Here is a 26,818-nt window from a genome sequence, read left to right as displayed (position 1 = left end):
CTCAGATTTGAACTGGAAAGCCTGAAACAGGTATATATTGCAACAGAGCAATCTGTGGCTTGCCGAGACACTGACCCACACTGCATTTAGACTCCCCTGACTTCAGCACTTGCTGGCCCAGCCCTTAATCCTACAATAACCCCATCCTGCAGCAAACACTGCAATGTTCTAGATGTTTCTGAAGGTAATTTATTAAACAACTGAGATATTAACAAAAATATTTATATAGCAAGTTTCACACTAGCCTCCCTGAATTTAATCTGTAACCTTGATTATACCTGTTAACTTATCCCTAGAAACTAGGATAAAAAGTTTAAAGGACAGAATTTTAAAAACCTCTCTTACCCACCCACCAGCTCCTCCTGCCCCATGCTGGCCCTGCCTTAATGTACCTCTTGGCTGTGGGGATGCCACCCATTCAACATATCCTACTAAAGCACAGCAGTTTCAGAGTAACAGGGATTTTAGCTCTTTTTACCCTTCTTACAAAGCATTAGGAAGATTCACAGCCATTGAGTTCCTTAGAACTCCTAGCGAGGAAAAGAGGAAGCAGAAGGAAGGAAATCAGTTTAGCAAGTATATTTGAAGTCAAACAGAAATTTTAAAATGAGCTCATGCAGCAAACACAGGGTGTTTCACAGAGAGGCCCGCACACAAGCAGGAAGAGCGTGCCACCAAATGCTACATTACAAAGCAAAGATGTTGAAAATAACATGAGAAGCTCTTTGAGAAAATAAAATTATTTGACAAGAGCGACTAATCACATGCAATCTACAGAAGTACAGTTGGAAAATATATTGCATTTTAAGAGTGTTTATACATGGAAAGTAATAATTAAGAACATAGACACTTTTTTCATGTGCAAGCCCTCCCCTCCAAGCTTACCTATGTCCTGCACTAACTACTTCTTTTGAAACAGAAGTGTCTATATGTATTTGCTTGTTCTAAAAGCACCCTGACCCCAGTGAGTATTGTCTTTTAAACCTAGCTCCCATACCCAACGCAGGAAGACACCAAGCAAATTGTTAAATAGCCATATCTGCCTGTGAGCCGGGCCAGCTTCTGCCATCCACACAAGCTGCTATGGAAGCAGTGCCCTGAATGGACTCCTAGTGCAAACATCCTACACTGCAACCAGAACTGGCCAAAGCCAGCATGTGCAGCAACACAAGTCACCTTGCTTCAATAGGGTTTCATCTGGTGCAACTGCAATACAGCTGGGAGCAAAGTTTTCAGGAGAGAAACATTAATGAGGATGACAAAGTTTAGGAGTATTACAATACTTAAATTTTCCACAGCCTCTGCAGTGCATAACCTGTCATTACTGGAGGCAACATTTAGTCTTCAGTCTTACAAAGAGTACTACCACTAAGTATAAAGGTGAAGGGTCATCTTTATTTAGTAGGATTTTAAAATGCCTTGTCACAAAGCAGAAGGAGTACACAGGAAAATTCTACAGAGGAACTTGTGAACAATTTTGAGATATTTTGCTTAGTTGTTGAGATAACTTTGTACAGGCCTGTCAGGTAGGGATTTTCTTGCCCCACATTGGCTTTACTCACATTCGGAAAAAAACAGAAAACATCCACAAACATTCTCAAGAAAACATTCAGAAGGATGACTTAACTTTGAAACTTTTGATATTTTTCACCCAGTATCAGATCATTAGGGTGCCAATTCTAGCCCACCTTTGGCTTCTTCAGGTATAACGTAACAAGAAAGCTTGAATGCCCACTCTGAAAATTTCAAATTTAGTGAGCAATGGTATTTTGAAGCTTGCTTTTTTAGCATTAGCTTGGACATCAGATTTCTTGTGCATTTATTAGCAAGAGCAAGCAGTTAAAACGTTACTCTTCTAAAGCACCTCCCCACCTTACCCCACAGTCCTCCTACTCTTCCAATAGCAAAGGGTCCTCTGTAATACTGCAACGGTTACCTATTCTCTTCTGCAGCACTAGGACAGCTAACATAACCACATGTTAATTTTTAACAGCATTGTCACCAGTGGCTACACCATCTCAAACACTGACTTGGGCAGATTGGTTCTATTCTTCAGCATGTATCTGGAAGACTGAAGGTGCTCATGCTTCCATACTTCTAACAAGTATTTTAAGACCTGTACTGTTGACAATAAAAATTATTTCCAGCTTCACTTTTAATTGGGCAAGTGGCAAGCGCGCTGAAGAAAGGGCTTCAAGCTCTTAAATGCAATTGTAAAATTATAACATACAACAGACTGAAAACTGACTGAATTCATTGTGGCATAATTAGAAGTTGCAGCTTTAAACTGGAAGAATGATGACATACCACCAAATTTATTACAACACTGGCAGACAAAGATAAAGCTGAATTTTGCTATTCTGTTTTACTTACACTGCCTTACATTTAAGCTGCCTCTTCAAAATAAGTATGCTAGATCAATTATTAATACAGGTATGGTTTAACTTCCATGATTCTCTGTTTCCCTACCCAAGTCACTTTTTTTTTTTTAAAATGTGGCTTTTGGCACTGTGCCACAGACACCAAGTCCAAGTAAATCCTTATTACACAGATCACTGACCCAAATCTACTGATACTTAGAATTTTGTCCATCAATCCAGCTGTCAGGCAAGCTCATTAAATCCCAACCATGAAGCATACACAATTTTAGTTGAGAAAAAAGTCACACAGCTTTCAAAATGGCCATTTAAAAACTTCTACCATTACCTTTCCTCAAAAGGAATGAAAAACTATTTCTGTTTCTCTGAGACTTGATACCAAAACCAAAATCAAAGCTACATTCCTTTAAGGGAAAAAAGCCACATACAAAAGGCAACTTAACCAGCTGACTCCTACTTCTTAAACACATTAAACCAATTAATTTGTGCACTGTTTTTTAAATAGTTTCAAGTTTTGCCCTGTTGCATTTCAATTTTTAACTGTAATTTTAAGCCAAATTTAGACAATTGTAAGCCTTTATTACAACCTTATGAACACATTACCTGTAACATAATAACTTATTACTAAAACATTCTCACAATGGTATTGCTAAATAAAAATCACCACACTGATATTTATGCAGCTATGACACCACTAGGTTTGCCACTTCTCAGAGATTTAAAATGTTTAGAGATATTCCCTTCATGAACTGGAGCCTCAGAAAACCTAACTTAGAAGTTTCACAAACCCATCTCACATTCTGTATTAGGGAAGCCATGATTAAAAAAACATGGGTTTTGATTGTGGATTTTTTTTTTATATTTTAGATTGGATGATGGAGCTGGATTACCAGCTCTGCATGCAGTTTGATAATCCACAGCTACATCAGGATGTAGCACTACACATTAGTTGTTCCTTTTATTAATGGAAAGGCATAAACTAGATTCAGTTGTGGGAATTGTTTGTTTCAAATACTGTCCTTTTTTCAGGAAGAGGCTTCCTTCAGGAGCTCAAAAAGCCTATAAACAAGGACTAGACATGGAGCTTCCTGGGTCTAATTTTGTTTAGTGCCTCAGAAGCAAAATAAAACAAAATCCAGACTAATGAGGTGGCAAGCCCAGAAGTCACAAGTGTTAGCAAGAAGTTACTACAGCACCAGAACAATGGAAAAGATGGACTTACACATAATTTATTATTCCTACCTTCCAAATACTTAGAGACTTTCTCCATTCGAACTGCCATATAGTAAAGAGAATGAACAGAAAGATGCAACATTTAGCTTTAAAACCATTTACAGCAAACAAGCCCAAAAAAATCTGGAGTTGTGATTATTAGTAGTATAAAGGAAGTTATTTGTCCGAACCTGAGGTTAGGTCAGATCCTCTGTTCTTTTTATCTTCTACTATTTCATAGAACGGGCCTATTACTTGTAGTAATTCTTCAACTTTGTCCGTCATGGGCATACTTTCAAGAATCTACAAGTCCAAAATATGAAACAGCATTTCAATTATTAATTTGTTTCAACTGATCTTAGAAACTGCTGGTCATTGTAAAACCCAGTAACATTTCACTAAGTCACTTAAATTTAAAAATCAGTTTAAAGTGTTTCTTTAATTAAAGGGAAACAACATAAAATTAATATACCAAACAAGAATCTTAACTCGCTGTATGAGTTTTTTTTTTTTAGGTGAAGATGGGAGAGCTAATGCATTTGCCAACACTAAAGGACAGCCTCAGCACAGTATTAGACCTTGGAATCCATTATTTCAGCAATTTCAAACTGAACCAACTCAAAATTCAACAGGCTGCTGCTATGTGATGGAATTTAATACACAAGTCTTCCCAGGGAAGAAAATGAAACTGACTTTTTTTCTTAGAGGATTCTTTGTCAAACCTTGTCACCTTCAGTGGAATGTAAGGAACAGATCAAAAGTGCCCTACTGGGTCCATCTAAACTTAAACAAAATGGACAGAATTCAGCAAAACAAATACATACTTAGAAAAAGAGCAAACCAGAACGAAGTTCTGCTCTTGAAGTCATTTGGACCTCTTCCTTTGATAAAAATTTCTTAATTTTAAGTTATAAAACTAGTACCTTTGATCATCTGATAGGAATGCAAAATCTTAAATCTAAAATAGAGTTTCAATAATTGAATATTATTTCAAAAGCATATGATATTATTGTCCTATTCTAGTTTAAGTCCTTTCAACGAACCTTTTTGCCAATAATTTTGTTCCTCTTTCACCCTCTACTTTTTTTTTTTTTTTTTTTTTTTTTAACAAGATGCACTAGCTTTAGGAAAAGACTCCGGTAGAAGCAAACTAACAGCCACAGTACACCTCCTCCTCCAGAAGAGCACCAAGAAAGCAACAGATGGAGGTACAAGTTGCCACAAACCATGCCGCACAAAAGCACCAAGCACGTCACTAAGCAGTGGAAGCAAAAGCTACAGCATTACTTCACAAAGCAGGAGCTCCAGGCAGGCTAGCAGGTAACAAGTCAACACTTGCAAGCCAGTCAAGGACACCAACAGACAATAGCCCTATCAAACTGCAGTTTCATTGCCACTCCTCTGATCTATTCAGTGTATATAATTCATTCCATATTTGTTAGAAACGCTCAGTGCTCAGATACAGAACTGGATATGAACCAGAGGCAGGACAGTGATTTTTTTTTTTTTTTTCCATTTCAATAGCATTGAGAGCAACAAGAAACCTATTCTAGAATAGCTCTTGCATTTGCTCCACATTTACTTGTCATCTGCACTGTAAGCTCTTTCATACACACATTTCTACAATGTCTGCACATAACTGCTCTTCATCTATTCTAAACAGACCTCATTAATACTCTGCAGCTTGGAGCAATTCTTAGAATCTTACCACACAATTTCTGTTAAAGTAAGAGTTTTGTAACTTCTAGCTTTCAGGTGAGCAATAAAAGAGAAAATACTTCCACAAACAAAATCAACTGCTTACTTCCATAGCTGCTAGGCATAATACTCAAACTTATTTTGCACTTTCAGATTTTAAGATATCATGTATCCTGAACTATTTTCTTTGTACCTCAGACTATTCATACATGAACACTCTTAATTAGAAACACTGTATCATGTTAACACTTCTTTATGCTATCACTCATTTCTAACATATTAACAAAACATTATATTGGAAGTGTAAATCAATTAGTTTAAACAGTATTGCGATAAACAATTTCAGCAATACTACTTGGAAGATAATTAACCTTAAACAAAATGCACCTGAGCTCAGATTCATCTTAGCTAAGACTCCACACATTTGGTCATCTCTCACCAGCACCTCAAAACCTCATCCAGACACATCCCTCAACAGTTGCAATTTTCAAGGCTACCACATGAAGGGAATAAGGCAATCTTACACACCCTTAAACACAGTCCTGTGATATCAGTATATAAGTGGGGGTTTTGCCCCCTTAGACATGGATACCTATGCAGAACAGCAGAATGCCCACAGTAACACAAGGATTAGTGCCTTATGTTCTGACAGAACAACCCAGTGCATCATTTGAAATGCACTTCCACTGACATTTCAAATCAATTGGGTTGGAAAAACTGAAGCTAGTATTTCAAATGTGAGAGCTGAAACAGCACCAAAGCAGGGTAAACAGATTCCCCAGTTTCAAAGCTGAGCGAAGCAAGAAGGCATTTGCTCTCCATTCCCTACATATAATCTGTACAGAGGCAGAATATTTGTGCTTCTTTAGGGTCAAGTAAGTAGACTCCCTCACAGGAGGTTCACTAGGGGTTTTTTTAAGAACAAACATTGCAGTTTTAGTTTTAGTGTCCTGACCAAACCAATTACTGCACCGAAAAAATTAGGTACTCTACTGAAGTATTAACACATTTTGAATCCAAGATTTGAAGTGAAGCACCAAATCTTGTGGCACACATTCAAAAGGAATTATTAAAATTTATTTGGCTTTTTGACCACATTAATAATATTTGGCATTCTCTGTTTTCTACAGTTGTTTGTTTTACATTTTAAAGCAGCTACAGTAATACCAGCAGGAACTAAATCACTAAAACTATATATAGGAAGAAGATCAGTAGTCAGACTCCAGCTCCTTTCCTAGTAAAAGTTTTTGTTTTATCAATCATTAAACGTGCTAAGAGCTCAATGTCTAGATAGTGGCCTAGGAGAAAAGCAAGTGTTTCGAGCAGAACTTACATTTTCTCTTGTTGATGCTAACCTCATAATACTAACAGTTTACAATTCTACTTTTATCCAGATTGACAGGAAATAATCTTTAAACAGCAAAGCTTCAGTGAAAAGACTACAGTTGAAAGGGTTAGTTAAAGTAAATATTCAGAATTAAAATTTCTTGTCTTTTATTAATTAATGCTGCAATTCCTGCTTAATATAGTGACTAGGACTGTTTACTAGTTACGCATCCATTCCAAAAAAGACAGACCAAATTACACAATTCTTTGACTGCAACTGTAATAAACAAGGAATATTTTCATGACAAGTACAGAAAATTCAGGTCACTGAGTTCTTCTTGAAAAATAAAAAAGATGATCAAGTTTATATATTTGATTATACTCATGTCTTCAGTCATGAGAGTGAGACTCTTGCTCCTGAAATCCTTTTGGCAGGTTGTTTTTTTCCTTTCCAAGATAAGGATCTCTTACCTCTTTCAACTCTGAGAACTGAGGCAGTTTGTAGTAAACCACCTTTTCTTTTGTTGTACTTTAAGTTCCACTGTTTTCCCCACTGCCCTCTTTACCATGATATCAATACTTCACTTTCCTAAGCTCTGTCATTTAAGGTTCATATTAGCTAGAGCTCCCATGTTTCTCTGAAAACCCAAATTCTATGGCTTTGGAAGGAACTACATCATTTTCTTCTCTCTGTGGGGCAAACAGCATAGTACCAAAATATAGCAGTTCACATAGGGAATAACTCATTTGGAGTTTTGACAGTAGTAGTCAGCAAGAACCTCCTCATGTTCCCTACTTTATTTCTGGAACATTTGTTCTAGAAGATCCATTCATTAGTAAACTTACCTTTTTCATTTCTTCAACATAGGCTATCATGGCTTCTTCTTTGGACATGTCTCCCAGGGCACTCCAAGCATCCCTAGGAAAGAAAGTTGCTTACATCTTCAGTATCTTCAGGGCCTACTGGATATTTTCAGCCTGGCCTTAAGTAGGTCAGTTATGTAATGCCCAGAGTTTCTCCAATACAAATAAAATGCAACAACAATTCACAACTTTAAAAAAAAGTCCAAATGTGTAATTTGCTAGGGTAAGTTCATAGGGGTACCTCAACAAAGCAGCAACAAACTGAACAGCCTGGGGACTGAAGAGTTCCCCAGTGACCAGCTATGATCTTGTACCTGGTAAGTTAACAAGCCCAGATATGAGACACACATGTTTCCCTTTGATTAGGTTGATTTTTTCCTTTTTTAAGACCACCTGCTGTAGAAAAAGAGCAGGCACAGACACTGCAGCCACCACTTGGAAACAGTTGCAAGTTAGAACAGGCTACAAGAAAAATCTGTCCCTTTCAAGTTTAGCAACTGGGGAAAGACACATCAGTCCAGTAGGTAAGTAGCTTAATCATCGCCCCCAGTTATTACAGCATACTACCTATGACCTAAAAAAACCTCCCCCTCTCCAACTCTGCAAGACAGAAGCATCCAATCAAATTTATCAGTATTGAACAAGGAATCTGTCTGAACCCAGACTGGAATAAAATGTTTCCTTAATCAGTCTTGCACTTGTCACTGTCCCTTCCCTTTGCCAGAGTATTTGTCCCACTACAGCAAAACCCCAAGGTTGACCATTCACATTTCAGCTACAACCAACAAGGTGGGTGGAAGCTTACTGCCCTAGTCCTCTGCAAAGATACCTCCTTCACCCTGATTTAGGAAGACTGGGGAGGAAAGAAAGAAGATGGGGGAAAAAAATCCCGAATCATTTCACAAATCCCAAGACGACCGTGACCATGAAGACAGCAATACTTGTTCTTCAGTACAAACTGTTATTAAAATATAATATGCAAAGCATTCATGGCTTTTCAAACAGATCTCAGCAATTTGCTGAATCAGAAGTCTTCCCCGCACAAGCAAAATACAGTCAGAAGCCCTACCACTGAGCAGACAAACCAGAAATATACATAAACCAGATCTGTCCATGAGCTTGAAGCTATACTAATAGCTGTCAGTGAGCACTTACTTACTTCAGGCTCACATCATACATGAATACTTGATAAGGAGGAATTCCAGACACTCAACCACATCACTCATCCTGCAGAGCACCTACAGTTTCAGTCTACAACATGGGATAAACACTGCAGAGGTACCATGATGGTGCTTGCCCAAGAAAAACTTGCCCACCTGCAGAACCCGAGGGAATGTTCTTATCTGCAACTCCGAAAACTTATAAATTATCTGAGCTGGAAAGTTGGAACACAAGACAGAAAACTAATTAAAGCATCAAAGGTTGTGAATGTTCTTTCTCTGAGATAGAAATAAACTCACTAAACTCATTCTCCAAGTGCCACTCTTCTAAATATCTCCACTCCAAGCATTAAAAAACCAGAACAAAACAACAACTCATGAAAAGTTACCATTTATATCTACCAATCGGATCCCAAAATCCAGGTCGTGGAATGTTACAAGGTCCTTGGGTTGCTTGCTTATAAAAGCTATAGAACTTGAGCATCATTTCATTCGTTGGCTGGAATGAACCTAGTGAAAGCATTTTAAAATATAATTACATTGTGGTCAAGAATATTAAGTATCTTACAAGCTTATTATTTCTGTGAGAAAACAGCCTGCAGTTTGTTACAGCCTGATTTAAATTGTACTGCTATCAGTCAACAGAAAACATCTTCATCTACCATGAACCAGCACCACTGACAATATTTACTTTACAAACAGCAAGTTTCAGATTAAGGGACTATAACCTTTACTACTGCTAAGGTCAGACTCCACAATTAGAATTAAAGAAAAAGGAGTAGTAGGTAACATAAAGTGAGTGTCCTTTCACTCAGTTTAAAGGGACAGGTTTAGCTCCCAGTAAACAAAATATCTTGCAAGTCACTCTACTGTTACAAAACAGCAACTATTGAAAGATTCCAGAACTTAAACCAAAACAAAAACAACAAAAACCCAAACACAACATACCCCAAAATAGCCTTCGTACTGTTTTTGTTTACTTTGGGTATTTGACAGCACTTTGGGTTATGTTTCACTCTTTCTCCTGGTTTTGTTTTCTTCCTTTGTGGAACCCGGTTTTGTAGAGGTAGGAAACGTGAATACAAAAATGTAACAGCTAGCAGGGAAGATGCACAACCGATCCATTAAATCAAGTACTTTGAGGTTCGGTTCTAGCTGTTAGGAGAAGTTTACGGTGACCTTTACGTTACTACCTCAAAAAAACCCCAGTTTTTCTTACGCCAGAATTAATGACGCATGTAATAACCAACTTTTTTTTGCTTTTCCGTTCTGTTAACTCTCTCGGCAGAGGGAACTCACGATAGCAGCTCTGAAGCCGCCAACCCAACCTCAGGGTTTCAGGGAGGCAGAGCCCGTCCCCGGCGCCCCCCGCAGCGCACGGCAGGAGCCGACAGGCCCCCTGCCCGGCGCCCGGCTGAGGAACTCCCGTCCCGGGCTCGGAAGCCCCCGAACCGGCGCCCCTCTAGGCCAGGCGGCCGGCAGCACTAGGAGCTGCCCCAGCGGTTCTCCCGCCGCCGCCAGCTGAGGGGCGCCGGCCCGGGGCGGGCGGCCCTGCTGCCCCGGCCTGTGCCAGCCGGGCCCCGCGCCGAGGCCGCCGGACTTCGCCGCCCCACCGGCCGCACTCACCATTTTTGGGCAGGCTCTGGATCACCTTCACGGCCGCCTCGAACCTGGTGGCGTGCACGGAGCCGGTCTCCGCCATGTCCCCGTCCCCTCACCGCCTCCTGCTCGGCCGCCGGGCCGCGTCCGGCGGGGCAGGCTCAGCTCGGCCTCCCTCGTCGTGGCGCCTGTAGCCGACTACGGGGAGAGGGGCTGAGAGGCGCCGGGCCACCCGCAGCCACCCCGCGGAGGCAAGGGGATGGGGTGCCCGGCCCCCGCCGCGCCCGGCCCCCACTCCGGACCCCCGCCCTCTTCCTCCAGCCGGGCAAGGCAGGACTAGGACTGGGGCACACCCCGCCCAGATTCTCGGACAAGCCTCGCCCCGAGGCTGAAGCGCGGCCCGCGACACCCACACCCCCACCAACGACCCAGCCCTACCTCCACCCCGGCTTCAGGCGCCCATATTATGGCTCCCACAGCGGCGCTCTTCCCTTCCTTCCCCTCCCCTCGCACCGCCCCGAGGCCGCCGGGGCACGCCGGGAAGCGTAGTCCGCCTGCCCCTCTCCCCGCCCCCCGCGGGAGGCCGGGCCCCACACGAGTGTCCCCGCCACCCGCCCCCCTCAGCGCCTTCTCTTCCTCCCGTCGCCATGGCAGGACGCTGCCTCGCCGGCAGCCCTCGCAGCGAAGGATGCGGCGGGCCAGGCTGAGGCCGAGGAGAAGCCCTTGGGCCAGCCCTGCCGCAGGGCCTTCTCGGAGCTGCCCTGGGTGATGGCGGGCTCAGTCCTGGGGGCCGAGAAGCCCTCGAAGTGCTGCTCTCGGGGGGTCTCTCCCGTGTGGTCTCAGGAAACTGTTCTCGCCTTTACTTTTTTCAATATAATTACATGATAATGAACATTTCAAACAGTGCCATATTTCACCCATTTTGTGGACCTCGGTTATCCTCCGGAGGTCCCCCCACCAGCCTGGCATTCTGCTTTCCTTCTTCCTCACAGCCATTCTCCTACCCACGCCTAGTTCCACATAATTCACCTAAATACCGCTTAGCCACATATTTTTGTAATAGCTTTAATGATTTCTATTTTCATTAAAATTTTAGAGATGAGATTTAAAAGGCTAGAACCCGGGGAGTAACTATTTCGATGGTATTTGGAGATGAGGGTGAATACCGGTACAGTACAACCACCTAGCTCAGTAGCTAAATAAATGAATGGCCTTATTCAAAAGCACTGCACATCCAGCACGCTGCAAAGTGAAACAAAAGTATGCTAAACCAACTGCTTTTGTAGCAAGTGGAATAATTTACCCAGTGAGCAACAGGATGAATTAAAAGCCCCTTTGAATAGAATCAAGTACAAAATCTTGGCATTTGAGTCAGTTCATTTATCTAGTACACAATATGTATTTTAAATGCCTCTGAAGGCAGTTGTGTGCACACAGTATATGCCCTCTGGTGGGAAAGAAAAGCTCCAGAGAGGGGGAATTAGAGCAGATCAGCCCCTGCTCTGCTGAGCTAGTACATTCCACAAGGTCAGCAGCCAGCTGGCCAGGGGGGAGCTTTGTGGGAGAGATGCCGACACTTCCAGAGGTGTTCAAATAGGATTCCCCACACTGGGCAAATGATGAACCTGCATTATGAACACCACTACTCCACTGAATGTTACAGATTAATGTCTCTGAATTTTTCTTCAAGCACTAGATTGCTAAAGCTCTTGTGAGCTACGTACTAAGATCTATCATCTTTTTTATCCATGAAGGCAAGAATGACAGAAGCTTAGATCAAAGGGAAGTGTTTGTTTGAAGATAAGTGGGTCTCTGTAAAAATATGGATTATTTGCACATGCAAGGAGTTAATTGCAAAGAAGTAATAAAAAAATTAATGGCCTCTTATGAGGCCAGCTGATGTGTAAACTCTATTTACCTGAGAAAATCTATAATGATGTTTGCCATTTTAATTGATTTAAGAGAAATGCAGTCTGCATTTTTATAATGAATGTTCCCAGACTTTCACTGGAAGTAGATTTTAAAAGAGATGCAAATGACAACCTATTTAATGGCTGTGTGCAGAAACAGAAGCTGCCCTCTTTGCACTGAAGATGTGTGAGAGTGTGAGATCTGCAGATCCAGAATGAGGCACTTGAAGTAACCCAAAATAATCAGTACCATCGTGCCCTGAGACAAGGATGAAATAGTAAATGAGAGGCAAACTCTGAGCACCGGTGAGCCTGTGAGAATATACCACAGATGCCTAGTTAATTTACATGCTCATATGTAATAATAATAATCAGCATTGCTATTAGCTGTCCCTGTGTACAAATTTTGCATTCTCATTGCAGTGCCTTCCATGCAGGGTTAATGTGGAGTACAGGTGATAAAGGGGACGATGTCATCTCTTGCAGACATCCAGGAGTGGATCTGCAGCTCTATCTCAATCTAGACTCCATTCTTTAGGAAGGAAAATTATATGACGTTTCTCTGTTGCCTGCTGATTACCTATTGGGATTGACCACATGCTTGTAAAATATACTTATAATCTATGTGTTGAACCAGACTGTGTTTCTATTGCTCTGCAAGAGCAGTCTCTAAAGCAATCATTAAGTATGACCAGGTCTTATTATTTTTTTGATTAAATGTGTGAGAAGCTTAACACTGGGAACTGTGACAGAAAGGCTGCCTAGTGATGATGATCAGTTGAGGTGCAAGAGAGGAGGCACCATGGGACTCTGCTACCAGTGTGATTTGGCAGTGAGCGCATGTGTGACACTTAACATGTCCGAGTGCTTTGCTATCCTCACACTTCTCTTCACTTGGTGTTCACAAACTACTTATGGAGACCCCATGAATTGCTAATATGAGGCATTCCTGGCAATGTTGAGACACATAAAATCTTGTACGGAAGCATGCTATTGTAGTCCCTGAAGGAATACACTTAGGGGATGTCTGGAGAAACGGCAGACAAGCGTGATCCTGAGTGTAACCTTGGACTTATGCTTCACAGATGCATTAGGGATGGTTATCGAGTCCAGTGGTGTTATGGCACAGGATAGTCTATCGAAGTCTGATGTGTTGTGCTACCTTACAGTCCTCCTTGTGTGCTGTCTGTAAGCTGCTGTTGTCCCTTCATATCGTTCTCATTTGTATCCCAGGTCTGCCTTAAGTGTTCTAGCAGTGGCTTCCAGTGCCAAGCTACACCCCAGTCCAGCTTGAAGAGCACCTTCATTTTACTTGAGCGACAAAGAAGTCAGTTAAATTATGCAAGTGAAAAGCAGAAACTGGAACCAATTATGCCTATTGCTCCCGCAAGGGTCTGAATCATAGCAGTGTATTTTACAGAAATATTTTAAAAGTGTTCCTAAGAAAGAAGACCATAGTCTCATATGCATTATGAGCAAGTTCTGTAAGCTACCAGATCCAAGAGCATTTAATTTTAGCCAAGCTTACTTTTTGATGTATGTAATCCAGGGGGGAGGGAGAATGAATTATTTAAAACCTAATAGTCATAATTATGAAGAATTAAATTAGCATTACAATTCCTAAGTCAAATCTACATGCTGATGAAGAATGGAAAGATGTTGTCTAAGAAGAGTAGAGCTTTTCATAATGAGTAGTTTTCTACAGTAGAAAAGCTAATGTATCAAATGATATTTACTTACAGGATTTTAATGAAATAATGAAGGATATTTGTGTCCAAGTCAACAGCACTGGAGAAAGACAACTATATGCCAGCCACAAATACGGCAAAAACAGCAGCTGAAGTTTGTCCACCTATGTAGGCCAATCCCTCTTCTTCATAAAAAGCCCTTTGGGCAAAGGACTAGTTTGACATAAGCAAGAACTCTTTTGGGGATGGAAGTTTCCTTGTGAGGTTCAGATACACCCCTTAATATCTTGACTAGAAATACCAATTCATATAGCATAAGTAATGGAATTACTTTTAACCATTATTAATGGCAGCTGCTTTGCCTAAGGATTAGGCTCCATGTTGTGAAAGGTGTTAGAGGTAATATATCCCATTCCAAACCTCTTTTGAGCTATTCAATTTAGGTATCCTAGGTTTTTCAGTAACTAATATTTTGAGCCAAATTTTTGTTTCCCTCTATGCCTCCCCACTTCTCACATATTTCAAAAAAAGAGGATGCAGTAACAAAAGTATAAGCTTAGAAGCATTTCATAAAATGCTCTTGGAAGAACAAAATATGATCATACTTCCAAAGGCATGTAGCAGCATTTGACTTTGGATTGAACCTTACAGGTTTCTATCTTTGTAGGTCTAAACTACAGTGCAGTGCCATATTATGTCTTAAGTCCATCTTATTTTCTCCAAGCTTACTATTCATTTATTTTATGAAATTTTTAATAAAGTTCAGTTTTCCTTATTGCCTCAAGGTATTATTCTTGTAGAGCCAGCAGATAGTTATCACAGAATTGTTCAGATTTCGCATATTCTGGAAAAAACATTTTTAAAATCCTGTTCCCTTACACAGCCATGAACTGAGCTTTGTAAAGTATGTCGTTTCATCTTGCAGCAATGGCAAACTGTGTCTTATTATAAACAACAGCAGCAGACAGCTTATAACAAATACTTACTCTTTTCCCTTCAGTAAAAAATACAATATCTGGAGGTCAAAATGTGCTGAGCAGTGATATCAGTTTGGAGTTACTTGGTTGATTTGGGGATATTTATGGTATTACACATTTTCATAATGCAAATTAGTAGAATTTGATTCTGGAAAATCTAACTATGGTATATTATCTCTGTTTTGACATTTGTGCTTCTGATCTTCACAACTACTGCTGCTGAAGTTTTAGAAGCCTATCCTTGTGTAACTTATCTCTTGGGAATAGCAAACAAAATACTGTGACTGTATCATATTAATGTGCTTATGCAATGGCATATTTATAGCCAGACAGCTCTTGTGATTTTGTTTTCCCCGATATGTGGAAGGGAAAAGCCAAAATACCCTTAGTTTATGCGTGTTCTTTTAAAATTTTAGCAAAGGAAGGTTATTATTCTTTCTAGTGAATCTGAAAAATGACTTTGTGGAAATGTTTTCATTACACACATTTTCCAGTGTGCAAAACCTCGAATATAACTGGCAAAGATAACTGAACTCAAGCATTTTCAGGCCCATGCCTATCATTTTGGATATTTATTCAGGCAGAAAATATACCACTGTTGTTTTGATCAATGGTTTTCAACAACCGAATCTAACAGATTAGGGGTGATTTAGTGGAGTGAGTCCTCCAACAAACAAGCTCTCAGAAGGATTTAAATCTGAGTTTAATTGGGTGTCTCAGCACAGGACCACCACTTCATTACAGTCCCCATAAGCATCTCTGTTGCTGTACGAGTCCTAGTAAAGAATCAGACTTCCTAGAAGTCAGTGCCAGCTAGACACTTTTTCCAGCGATAAACCACAGCTTTTGCACTGTCATATTCAGGTCAGGTCTGGTAGTGGACATTATCCAAGGAAGTTTATCTGGGAAGCTTTACTGAGAAAAAAATTTTACATTCAGGAACTGTTTCAGTTTATACTGTTAGATCATTTCTGCTTGACTGAAATAAAGGAGTCGTCTCTGCTTCAGAGTTTTGGGGTGATAAGGCCTATCCCTTTCATTGAGGTGAGGGCGGCAGGTGAGCTACAGCAACATACAGCATCTCAAGATCAGAGCATCCCGGGTTTTGCTATTTTTGCCATTCTTAGGCTGAGAATTCTTAAGCTGAAAATTACTGGATGAATAAATGGGATGGGTGAAAACTTAGGAAATTAGGTGTTAGGTGTTTTTTTTACTTTCCTTTGCACTAAAATGTACTGGTTACTATAACATATGCTCAGCATGAGAAGCTTAATATCAAACCTTCTGTAAATGCCAGAAAGGTTAATGAGGAAAGACAGCTGTCAGTTCTTGTTCCCCAAAAAGTAGAAAAAAAATCATCAAAGAACCTGCTAAATAGTTTTCAAAGTAAATTACCAACGGTTTCTAAAAAACCCGAACAAACAGAGACAATTGAGCTGTATGAAATAAAAATAATTGAATCCAGAGAAGTCTTTGAATGCACTTAAACAGAGGTGTTTAAAGGTCAAGTCCCTCTGCTGCAGATAAAGATAGAAATGCAGCCCTAAACTAAGTGGTGAACTGGGCAGCCACATCACTGTGACAACAGTTATGTTGGAGTCTGTTTGTCACTGAGTAATCTAATAGAGGGCAGAGGGTAGTTTGAGGAGGCTTTATAAGTCTTTAACCAAAGATGTATCTAAGTCTTCAGTGTCATATAGATTGCTTTAAAATATCCTGAAACCAGAAGTTAGTACTACAGATTTGCCATACAAAAGAAACAGAAAAACAAAATATGCTCTATTTCTTCTGTTTGCTTGCTTAGCTTTTATTATCAGTTTTTAATCTTTCTGTAGCTTTGTTTGCTGGATTAGAGAGCTCACTATTATCCTCCTGAAGGGTTCTCCAACAACCCTATGAATCCTTATAAAGAGAAATCAAGCAACCCCTTAATTTCTTTTATTTAGAATTTAATTCACTGATGCTTTCACTCCAGTGAGTTCATTCTTTCATTCTTAGGTCTTTCCCATATTTTACCATCTCCCTTGAATCATAGATACTACTGCTAGGTACAATGCTGCAGTAATACTTGTATTAACGTCAGAGGGGTAATAGAGGACCGAGGTATTGCCTTCTCCAAACTCAATAGTCTCATTTGTATATGGAGAATTCATTGACTCTTTTGGATGTAGAGGTGGATGAAGGCCTCAAAGCACAGGATCCTCATACCCTACTTGTAGCTGAGGACCCACATTATAAGTGTGTACTCTTAAAGCTTTTGTTCAGAGTGATGGAACAATATTTAGTTGTATTCAGTTATGCCATTTCTGCAGCTGGCTTTATTAGATTATTCTACCATGTCAGTCTGTTCTCTTAATTATTTGTCACACTCCTAATCACTGTACTCTCTGCAAATTTTATCAGCAGTGATTTTACTGTTTTCTTGTACATTATTCAAAGTAAGTTAAACAAGGAGTCAAGGTTGGTAGACTCTTTATGACCATATTTGAAGTCTGTCAGCCATTTTTTTATTTAATATGCACCATAATGATTTTCTATTACAACAATATTTTCTTTTTAAAAATTTTATTGTAGTTTCTTGATCAAAATTTTATGCAGTCTGATATTTTACAGAAGTACAAATACATTTCTACAACACGGTTACATTTATCTATCAAACTTGTATTCTCACAGAAAAGGTTACTGAGTTATCCTGAATAGATGTATACTTCTTTATACATTCCTACTGATTTGCATTAATTAAATTATCCTTCTTTAATTCTTTTTTAATGGAATCTCGTATCAGTCATTCTGTCATATACTTGGGATCAATATTAAGTTGATAGGACTACAATACCTATATATCTTTTTTCAATATTGGCACAACCTTTGCTTTCTTTCAGTGCTCTGGAGCTTCTCCAATGTTTGAAAACTGACTGAGAATTAATATTAACAGTCCATAATGCTCTTTGCTGGCTCGTTTAAAACTCTTGAATGTGATTAATCTGTATGTGCTGATTTAAGATCTAAATTTAGAACTTGCAGGTAACTAGATATCCCTTGATTTTCCTTTTAATATAAATAAAAAATTGAGTTTTAAACACAGTGATTAAAGAGCTCTTTTTCTTGCTCTCTGCATTCTCCTAGTATTTTACTGTTTCACTGTCCTGCAGGTGGAAGGGCCTCTGAATTTCTAAAGATGTTTTTGAAAAAGGGAGCTACACATTTCTTTGCAGATTACTCTTGACTTGTGTGAAGCCTTGGGATAAATGTCTGTCAGCTACCTTAGCAAATCATACATTATAAGCAGCTCAATCCTGTTTCTAACCTTTGCAGGAAGGGGTTATTGTTCATTTTTCACTTAATATCTTTTGGTGTGCCTTCTCATTCTTTTGCATGGTAGTTCTAAAAAAAAAGTCTTAAAAGCTAAAGCTTTTGATTAGTAGGGTTGTCTATCCCAAAGCCTAAATTTCTATTTCATGATAAATGTACTGCAAATACTGTTTACTGACTTCCTTTTTCAAAAAGATTTTTAAATATTTAAAATTTTGGAGAAAGTACGTGAACTTATTTCTGGTTTATAATAGAGGAAACAATGCAATGACCAACTGTATACACATATATTTGTACATACATAATATATAAAGTAGTGATGTTATATATGAAGTTGATGAATACATTGTGAGCTGTGGGTAAAAGCAATATATTAAACAAATCAAAGGAAGGGACTGGAGAGCCCTTCCCTCCCTGGATTAGGTGGGTTGTGCTGTGGCTCACGTGGCAGTGGGGTACCCTCCTGGCTGCACAAGCCTTCTGATCCCACTACCACCACAGTTCCCCCTTTCTTCTGCATAAGCAAATCCAAAACTGGCGGGTGGGGCAGAGGAGGGAATGAGAGACATTCACAGCAGAGAGACTAAACTGCTGTAACCACAGGCCAAATATATCTTTTGAGGACAAAATTGCAATTGCACTGACTAAATCTGTGATTATGCACATGTTTGAGGTCAACATCCTGAGCATCTTGCTGATTTTGCAATAGTAAAATTAAGTCCTGTGTACGTTTATAGGTTGTCCCTTGACTGTCAGGAATTCTGGCCTTGTGTTCTTCTGCCACCTGCCATTACCCCTATTTCTTGACTCAGTTTTGCATTCAGAGTAGGACTCACAGATGGATATTGTCCAGATCATTGTGAAGGAGTTTCATGTTTGCTGGATGTTGTCATCTGCATCACTAAAACATCATTGTGGTATATTTCATTAAAGAATCCCTGTGGCATAACTAGTATAGGGAATTGATGATAACAGGATAAATATGCACAACAATTATAAAACGATTACATTTTTTATCTCAGATATTGAAAATATGAAGTTGTCTTACATGTCTTTAAAAGGGAAATTTGGGGGTACAAAAAGCAGGGTAAGTCCCCAAATCAATGGATCTGGATATTTTACATTATTGAGAAGAGGTATATAAAGGGGGTTGGGAATGACTTGAGTAAACACATTTAAAATAATTTTATTAAAAGTAAAGGAAAGCTTATGCTCACCCCAGAAAACAGTGGTGTGGTGTCTGCTCAGTCATTCCAAATGGACCATCTTTACTTCCTCTGGTCTGCATCTCCCTCCCATGTGCCTCAAATTAGCTGCTTCCTGGTGGGGCCCACCATATTCAGAGCAGTTTGTTAACACACTGAAGCTCTTCAAAATGCATACCATGTGTGCACAAAATGTATTCATTTATCAGATTAGCTCAGAGATCAGGCACTATTCAAAAGAGCATAATGGTGCTAGAACAAGGATGTCAACTCACTCTGTAGTGAAACTTAATTCCCCCTTTAGTCAAAGGCTGGGAATTAAAACCAAAATAGACCCAAATTACTAATTTTCAAGTTTCACCCTCTTTTAATTGACAGAGTTAAATTACATTTTAATAAAGTAAATACATTTTTAAACCTCTCGCCATGAACACAGGCTGCATTCACACATTCCCTGCCAGCTATTTCCCAGATAGCTGAAGAGGCGACCATCCACAGCTACTGATTGCCATCCTCTGATCTGCCTTTGGAACTGCTCTCATAAATGCTCCTCTCCTCATTTCAGCCAGAGCAAACTAGGTTCAGTTAAACAGTTTAAAGGTGCTGACCAAGTCCTCACTACAGATTTGTCTTGGTTGGTCTGTGTGAGGATGGCCATGTCTTGGCTACAAACCTGTGCCAGCACAAGCCTCTTGCATGGATGCCGATGTTTTAGCAAACCTCCATGGTCATGGCATAGTTGGTATGGCCACTGGGGTTAATTACACCATCCCGTGGTGAAGAACGAAGCTCCCACAGCTGATCTGAAGCACTTTGGCAATACAATAACAGGTACTTCTGTCCTGCTGGAGCACGCTTTTTATTTTATTGGTGCTTTTATATTTATGAGGTAGATATGCTCATTCATTTACACCCACACAGAAGTCAGATGTGTCCTAAACATCTGGGTTAGGTACATAGATAGGATCAATCCTTTCATCCCACTGTGACGTAATTTCATTCCTGTAATGTAGCCCTCCCTGAATAATAGACATGGTGATATGTTTTGTAGTAAACAGATTTCTGTTCTTTCCTTTCTGCAGGTATGATGTTGAGAAATGGTTGAGCAAAACCAAATAACTTTAATTGGTAGGAGAAGATGTGATGAATTATCCTGGATTAATTATTGAGTAATATAATCAAATATCAAAACAGATTTCTAAATGTCAGGAAGAGTGAGAAGGAAGAAATCCTATTCATACCAACCCTCCAGCTAGATTCAGAGACTTATATGTTGGCTTTGTGTCCTCAATGTAGCTTTCAGATTACTGATTTATATGAAAACAAATCTTCTTGAGACTGAATCTCCTCCTACGAACCAACAGAGAAGGTTAAGAAATATAAGTTATATCAAACGCAGTTTGGAGGTTTAGTGACTATCACGTAAAACAACTGGTGTATCACTTTAGTAAATAAACAGATGCCACCTGAGGGCAAAACATGTTCTTTCATTATTTTGAAGTTTTCCTACACAAATTCAGAAGGTAAATGATATGAGAGATCTGCTTTGGCGGGGGGGGGGGGCGGGATGGGAGAGGGGGAGAGGCAAACACACAAAACCAGCTTGCAGTTGAGAGATTTCTGACATACATTGAGGCATGAATTTGAAATTGATATAACTGTTTTGGTATTACCCTGCATAGGAAAACCCTTGTTTCATGATGAATAAACCTTTTCGTTTATTTTATCATTTGTAGCTTGTGAGATACTTTGAGCCAAAATACTTTCTTTTATTTCATTAAAAACTTTCACACAAAAATGATTATACATTGGACAGCATAATTTATACAATCTATTTTGTGAATAAGCCCTAGCAATGGATTAAACAGGAATTGTTAGCTTGTTCCTGTGACCCTTATTCATGGGCGCTTATAAATATATTCCCCTGTGGCTTCACTAAACCTTTGAAAAGTACATTTGTATGCAAATCTGTGAAAAGTCATACGGCAATGTCACCCTTAGCATTGCACAGGTTGTGCAGTACCACAGTGGACTGTGGAACAGTCTGACAGCTGATGTATTGGAAGCTCCAGGCCGTTTTGAGTAGGGACATTTAAAATTAGAGAGCATAAAAAGCTGGACTATGAAGTACAGAGGACAATTTTGCCATATTCAAGAGGTGGACTGGATGACCTGCTCGGCCTTCCTATTAATATCTTCTACTGATATATGCAATATTCCCACAGTCGTTTGCTAACTCTTGCTAATATTGCTTAAGGGGTAAAAAAAGTGATACTCAGATCCAGAAAATGCATGTGTCTGCCATGAGCCGAGGGGATGGTTAGTGGCTACCAGCCTAACATGAGCGTGTGATGGCCAGCGGTGACCGTGCTGGCAGGTGGCAGGGTTGTGTCTGACTCACTGCTACTTTAACCAACACCACCTGGCTTTCAGTTGAACTGCAGCAACAGAATAACTTAAGCTGTAGGCTTGTGTTACAGTTTGATGTAGTTTATATTCATCACAGAACTGTACTGGAAAATCACTCTGTAGCAATTTTATTGTTCTAATAGACTATTATATCACGAGGCTGTTGTAAATAACACTTAAACAGGTAACTGAAATGAGGCTTTTTCAGTTATGAAGCCATAATATCTTTGAATGAGGCACCATATGTCAAATTTGCTGCTCTTTTCCTAATGAAGAACAAGAAACCATTTGAATACTGAACTCTTTCATCTGAAATGAGATAAGGAACCTTTCAGGCCACACAATAAAAATAATGAAAAATTGTGTATATTAGCCATTTGAACAAAGATATCCAGCCCAATTTTTTTTTTGACAAAACATATTTTCTTCCACTGGAAACCAAAAGAGTTTTCAAAAGAGAGCCTGTTTCAACAAATTTCTAGGATAAAAAAGACCTGCCCCCTTTTTAGCTTGTATAATGATACCCAGCTAAATAATTAAGTAATTAACTAGTCAATATATTGTTTCACCCTGCTAAGAGTTACGTGTGCAATTAACATCGGTACCAACATCAGGATTTCATTTTTCAGATCTACAGCAAATGACCTTTACATAGCAGGAGTAACTGGCAATGATTGTAGACTGTTGTCCAAAGTTTTCTGTGATTTTTTTTTTTTTGCTATTGTGAGAAAACCAGAGAAAATAAGTTTCTGAGCCCAAGTTTATGTCCTGTGTGGGAAGTGTCTGTAGTTTTTTAGTGCTCTCCTCAGCCCGCCTGTCCTCTGCCATGATCAGCCCATCCTGTTACACCATGTACCTAAACAATCTGCATTTCATCATAGTTCCTCTTGAACTATTCATCTTCTCCTCCTCTTCTACATGCCCCTTCTTTCTGGCCCCTGCAAACCCCTCCACTACCTCTTGTCCCAGAATTCATCATACTGTTACTTTCCAGGTACCAGGGGATACAATCCTTCTATACCATTACCCATCACAGAGAAAATCCCTTGGCCCTCGCAGTGCACAGTGAAACATCATAAGCGTAGCCCAACTCCTCAGTGGATGAGTCTTAACTCTTCAAAACTTTACTGAGAGCATGCAAATACATTGCTTTTAGAAGCTTAGGAATTAACCAAATGTTGTCAGGTTTCCTCAGGAACAGCAGGAGGTATGGCCCTGAAACTACCTTCTGCCAAACTTGAATGTCCTCCTTCAAAATATAGAGCTGCTGGGGGCTTAACCTCTTGGCTGAAATACTTGGAATGGATCCAGTAGAAAGCATTTCTTCTTGTTTCTCTCTCACAAATTCCCTGAAGGGGAAAAATAAAGTCTGAAATAGAAATATGTGCTAGGGCTACATTAAGACTGACAAAGGTATAAGCAACTGAAAGCAAAGGATTACAAGGGGTAACTTAACTACAGGTTTCACATACAGTACAGTGATGTGTGTGTATCTTCCATGTAAAACAGCTTCTTGATCTCTTTTGCAGTCAGAACACTATTAAATAAATTTTTTTTCTTAGTGTATAAGCGAAGATATCTTATCTTTGTGAGCAAGATAGGCTCCACCTTACACACTGAAGAAATTTTGAGAAGTACAAACCTGTCAGATACAGAGCAAAGGGTCAGACATTTAAAGAGGAGTGATGGCAAGCATAATTAACCCACTTCACACTCAGAATTATTTTAAAGAACATTAGAAACATTTTTAATACTGAGTAAGTACGTCTTTGTTACATGGCTGTTTAAAAGTCCCCAATCCTTTAGGAAACACACTGGCCAGAAAAATACTATGGGATTATTATGGTTATGACCAAATAAATTGAAACATTCACAGCTAATGTTGACATCAAATAGCTGAGCATAGCAGGAAGCTGCCATCGGTAATTTACATGTTCACTTCTAATTGTGCCTGTGCATCATAAAGATTGTCCATATTTGCATATGCTGCCCTCTGAACTAAGTCATTTTCCAGTGGCGTATATTCACTTTCACTGCAGGTAACTTTCATTAGTGGTAATTAAAGGACAATTTTTACTGCATTATGCTACAGGAAACATTAAGTGGTTGCTGAGATTGATTAATATCTAAACTAAGTTTGAGACGTAATCAATCTCATAGGCACAAGGGATTGTTCCTGTTATGTAATGAAAAGTAACAGGAAAGAAACACCCTATTTATTCTGAATAGCCAATGCTCACAATTACGTTGGATTGCACTAAATGGCCTGATTTATTTTTAAATGTTCCCACCAGTGAATAGCCTTAGTCTCTGTGTAATGACTTTTTGCCCTCATTGTCTGCACAGCCTGTGTTTGGGCTCTGACTGGGACAATACCAAGGAGGATGTCAATGTTATCTTAGCAGGGAAATGATTTTCTAGTAGACAACCACATCTGAGGGTTGCTGTGCATCCAATCCCACTCCTTTAGCCTTCAGTGCCTATTGAAGATCCTCCTTTTCAAATACCGCTCAACCCCATAGGCTCAATATTGCTTCCAGTTGAAGCTTTGCTGTTTCACTGAGTGCTGGAACAGACCCAATAACTGTAATGTGCTTTTACTTGCTGAAAAAAAAAAAACTATTGTGCTGTGCCTTATTTTGCCATCCAAATATTGTGCTGAGAAATACTGTCACTGCAGAATTGCTGTCAAATATTTATTTTTATTGGGAAAATAGCACTCCTTCTGTAGTAGCATGATGTTATCATTTAATTATTTTTTCTTTTCTGCTTTATGATGGAAAGAGGCAATTCAATGAAGTATATATTTAAATGCAAAAGAGGCATACCAATTAATCGGTACAGAATACGAATGCTTTTAATCTGCATCAAAAAAACTGTGGGGCTTAGAAAAACACCAATCTTTTGAATAGAAAGTATAGAACAGGAATTCCTATCCATGCTCACATTTCCTCTAATACAATGAAAAACTGCAATTGTGCAATTAAATTATCTTCACAGTAATATATTCTTTTAAGGCACTGCATTATGTTAAGAACATTTTGATGAGCCTTTGATTTCTTTTTATTTAGTGTAAAAATGGGCATACATAAATAATTTCAATTTATAAAGAAGTCAAAAATCCATAGAGGGAGATGAAACGTTAGCTCTGAGACACTGAGAACTGAAACATAGATGTTTATGAACCAGATGCTTTCTGGTTTTTACCCATCCAATTAATGTACAGAAACTTAGTACTGAAGATAGGAAATAAATTAGGCTAGAGATCACAGTTAGGTGTAGCCATGAGTGTGGACTAACCAATTCTGAGGTGCATATAAACTAGGTGATGGCATTATTATAGTCAGCTCTCCATTATCTGGGATCATAAGAGACTGGGAACTGATGGAGAACAGAAAAACCTGGATATTAGAGATGTTCTGAGGAACACGAAACAGAGGCACTTCAGTTCTGTACATAGTAAATATAGTCCAGAAAAGCTTATTAACGCTGGGTTCAGCACTAGCCAGTGGTCTCAAGACATCACTTGCAGTGTTGCATGAATTTGCAAAGCCATCTTAGGCTCTGTATCTCAAGGAAGCAGTTATATTCCTGATGACCCTGCAAATACTGTTTGAGCAAATAAGCCCCACTAGGTCTGGGGGGGATCTACAGGTATATGCATTCACTCCGGAACATTTTTGTTTGTGTTATTCTCATCGCCTTTATCAAGCGGTGCAAACTGGCACAGAAATGGTGCTAATGGTGTTTTCAGACTTTAAAACGTTTCTCAAGACCTTGAGCAGTGTTTTTCCCTGCAAGGAAAACTCACTCCAAAATCCTAAGTGAGTAGGACACTGCTGACATGGGGCATCCACCTTTCAGCACCAGTTTTCAAGTCAAGGATACAGGAGACTTGCCTTTGGATCTGCTATATTCTCTTTTTCTGTAATTATCCAAATATTACTTTCTCATGGGCAAGGTGTCCCTCTTTCTGCTTTTGACCAGAAGGTCTATGCAGGGTGAAAAACTTTTCCCAGGGAAAGTTTTATTTCATATATACCTATTGAAGAAACCTTTCCATTTTAAAGGATTGGCATCTGCCAGCAAACAGCTATTTCATCAGGAAAATTCCAACCTGCCCTCTAATGAGTGGGCCAAAACTGCATGGGTCTATTCAGAAAGCTGCCTTTTGCTCAGTGCCTACCCCTTGCAACAGAATTGATTCTTTTCATATTTAAACTACCCTCCTCCCCCCAAGCCATTAAATGAACGAAGGCCAAAAAATATTTGCTAAGAAAATGGATTACTGCCAGAAATTCACATCCTGCTTGAAGTGGTTGCTTTAAAGCAAACCATTCCTCAAAATGTTTCTATAACAAAATAGTTCAGCCTCCTTTGTTACCAGTATAAGAAGCAAGCCATCTTGCCATTTGTCACACAATACCCATATTACATGGTTTAGGTCTAGGAAGAAAGAAATGGGCTTTCCTGATGTTCTGCGTATGTATGGCTCCATCACCAGGGCCTGGATGCTCCACTTTTCCCATGCTCTTTGGACAGTGGATGCCTCCCCTGCTTTGGCAGTATTCTGAGGGATTAAGAAGATAAGCCTACCTTGCGATGGGCAGCTGGAAGTGATGGGACCAGAAGGGACCTAGTTTGGGAGCCAGGAATAGAGGATATGGGAGAAATTCTTTGATGTAGTGAAAATGGAAAGGCAAAGTCTGGAGGCAACCTGGTGGCTGGAGGCCAAGCTGAGAAAGATGGAAGAATGAAGATCAAAATGAAAGAGGCCAAAGGAACAGGGGATCCAGCAGAACATGGGAGGGGAACAACCGAGATGACAGATCGAGAAAAGGGTAGTGGAGGTGAGAGAAAAGGAAGGACTGTTGACACCAGAGCACTGCTGAGGAGCAAAGATAAGCACACAGGAGGGATGAAGAAGAGAGAGTTTTATAAAAATGAGGTTGAGACAGAAGGCAAATCCTACTAGTGAAAATACATTACAGGAGAAAGGTCATGTCAAAATACAGTAGAACTATTTATTTTTGTGCCATTCTTACCTTGTGCATTCTCGAAGCTTCAGTTTTGAATCTTA

The 26,818-nt window shown here is 39.6% G+C and overlaps 1 protein-coding gene across 5 annotated transcripts in view; it reads right to left on the bottom strand.

Annotated features, from left to right (window-relative positions):
- Positions 1–10,783, bottom strand: part of ACBD5 (acyl-CoA binding domain containing 5) — a 31,094-nt gene extending 20,311 nt beyond the window's left edge. The window contains exons 1-6 of one of the 5 annotated variants that reach the window (XM_064444858.1): positions 10,676–10,783; positions 10,265–10,435; positions 9,028–9,148; positions 7,461–7,533; positions 3,782–3,893; positions 3,621–3,653 (exon numbers count right to left, since the gene is read on the bottom strand). In XM_064444858.1, the coding sequence (XP_064300928.1) occupies positions 3,621–3,653; positions 3,782–3,893; positions 7,461–7,533; positions 9,028–9,148; positions 10,265–10,340 (415 nt within the window). In that variant the 5' untranslated portion in view covers positions 10,341–10,435; positions 10,676–10,783. The other 4 variants (XM_064444857.1, XM_064444860.1, XM_064444859.1 and 1 more) reach the window with 4 other exon arrangements.
- Between the last annotated feature and the right edge of the window lie 16,035 nt (positions 10,784–26,818).

Source organism: Phalacrocorax carbo, chromosome 2 (genome assembly GCF_963921805.1).
Source record: "Phalacrocorax carbo chromosome 2, bPhaCar2.1, whole genome shotgun sequence".
In the NCBI taxonomy this organism is placed as follows: domain Eukaryota; kingdom Metazoa; phylum Chordata; class Aves; order Suliformes; family Phalacrocoracidae; genus Phalacrocorax; species Phalacrocorax carbo.
The sequence above is the reverse complement of the archived record's forward strand: the minus strand, read 5'-3'. Positions and strand labels throughout refer to the sequence as shown.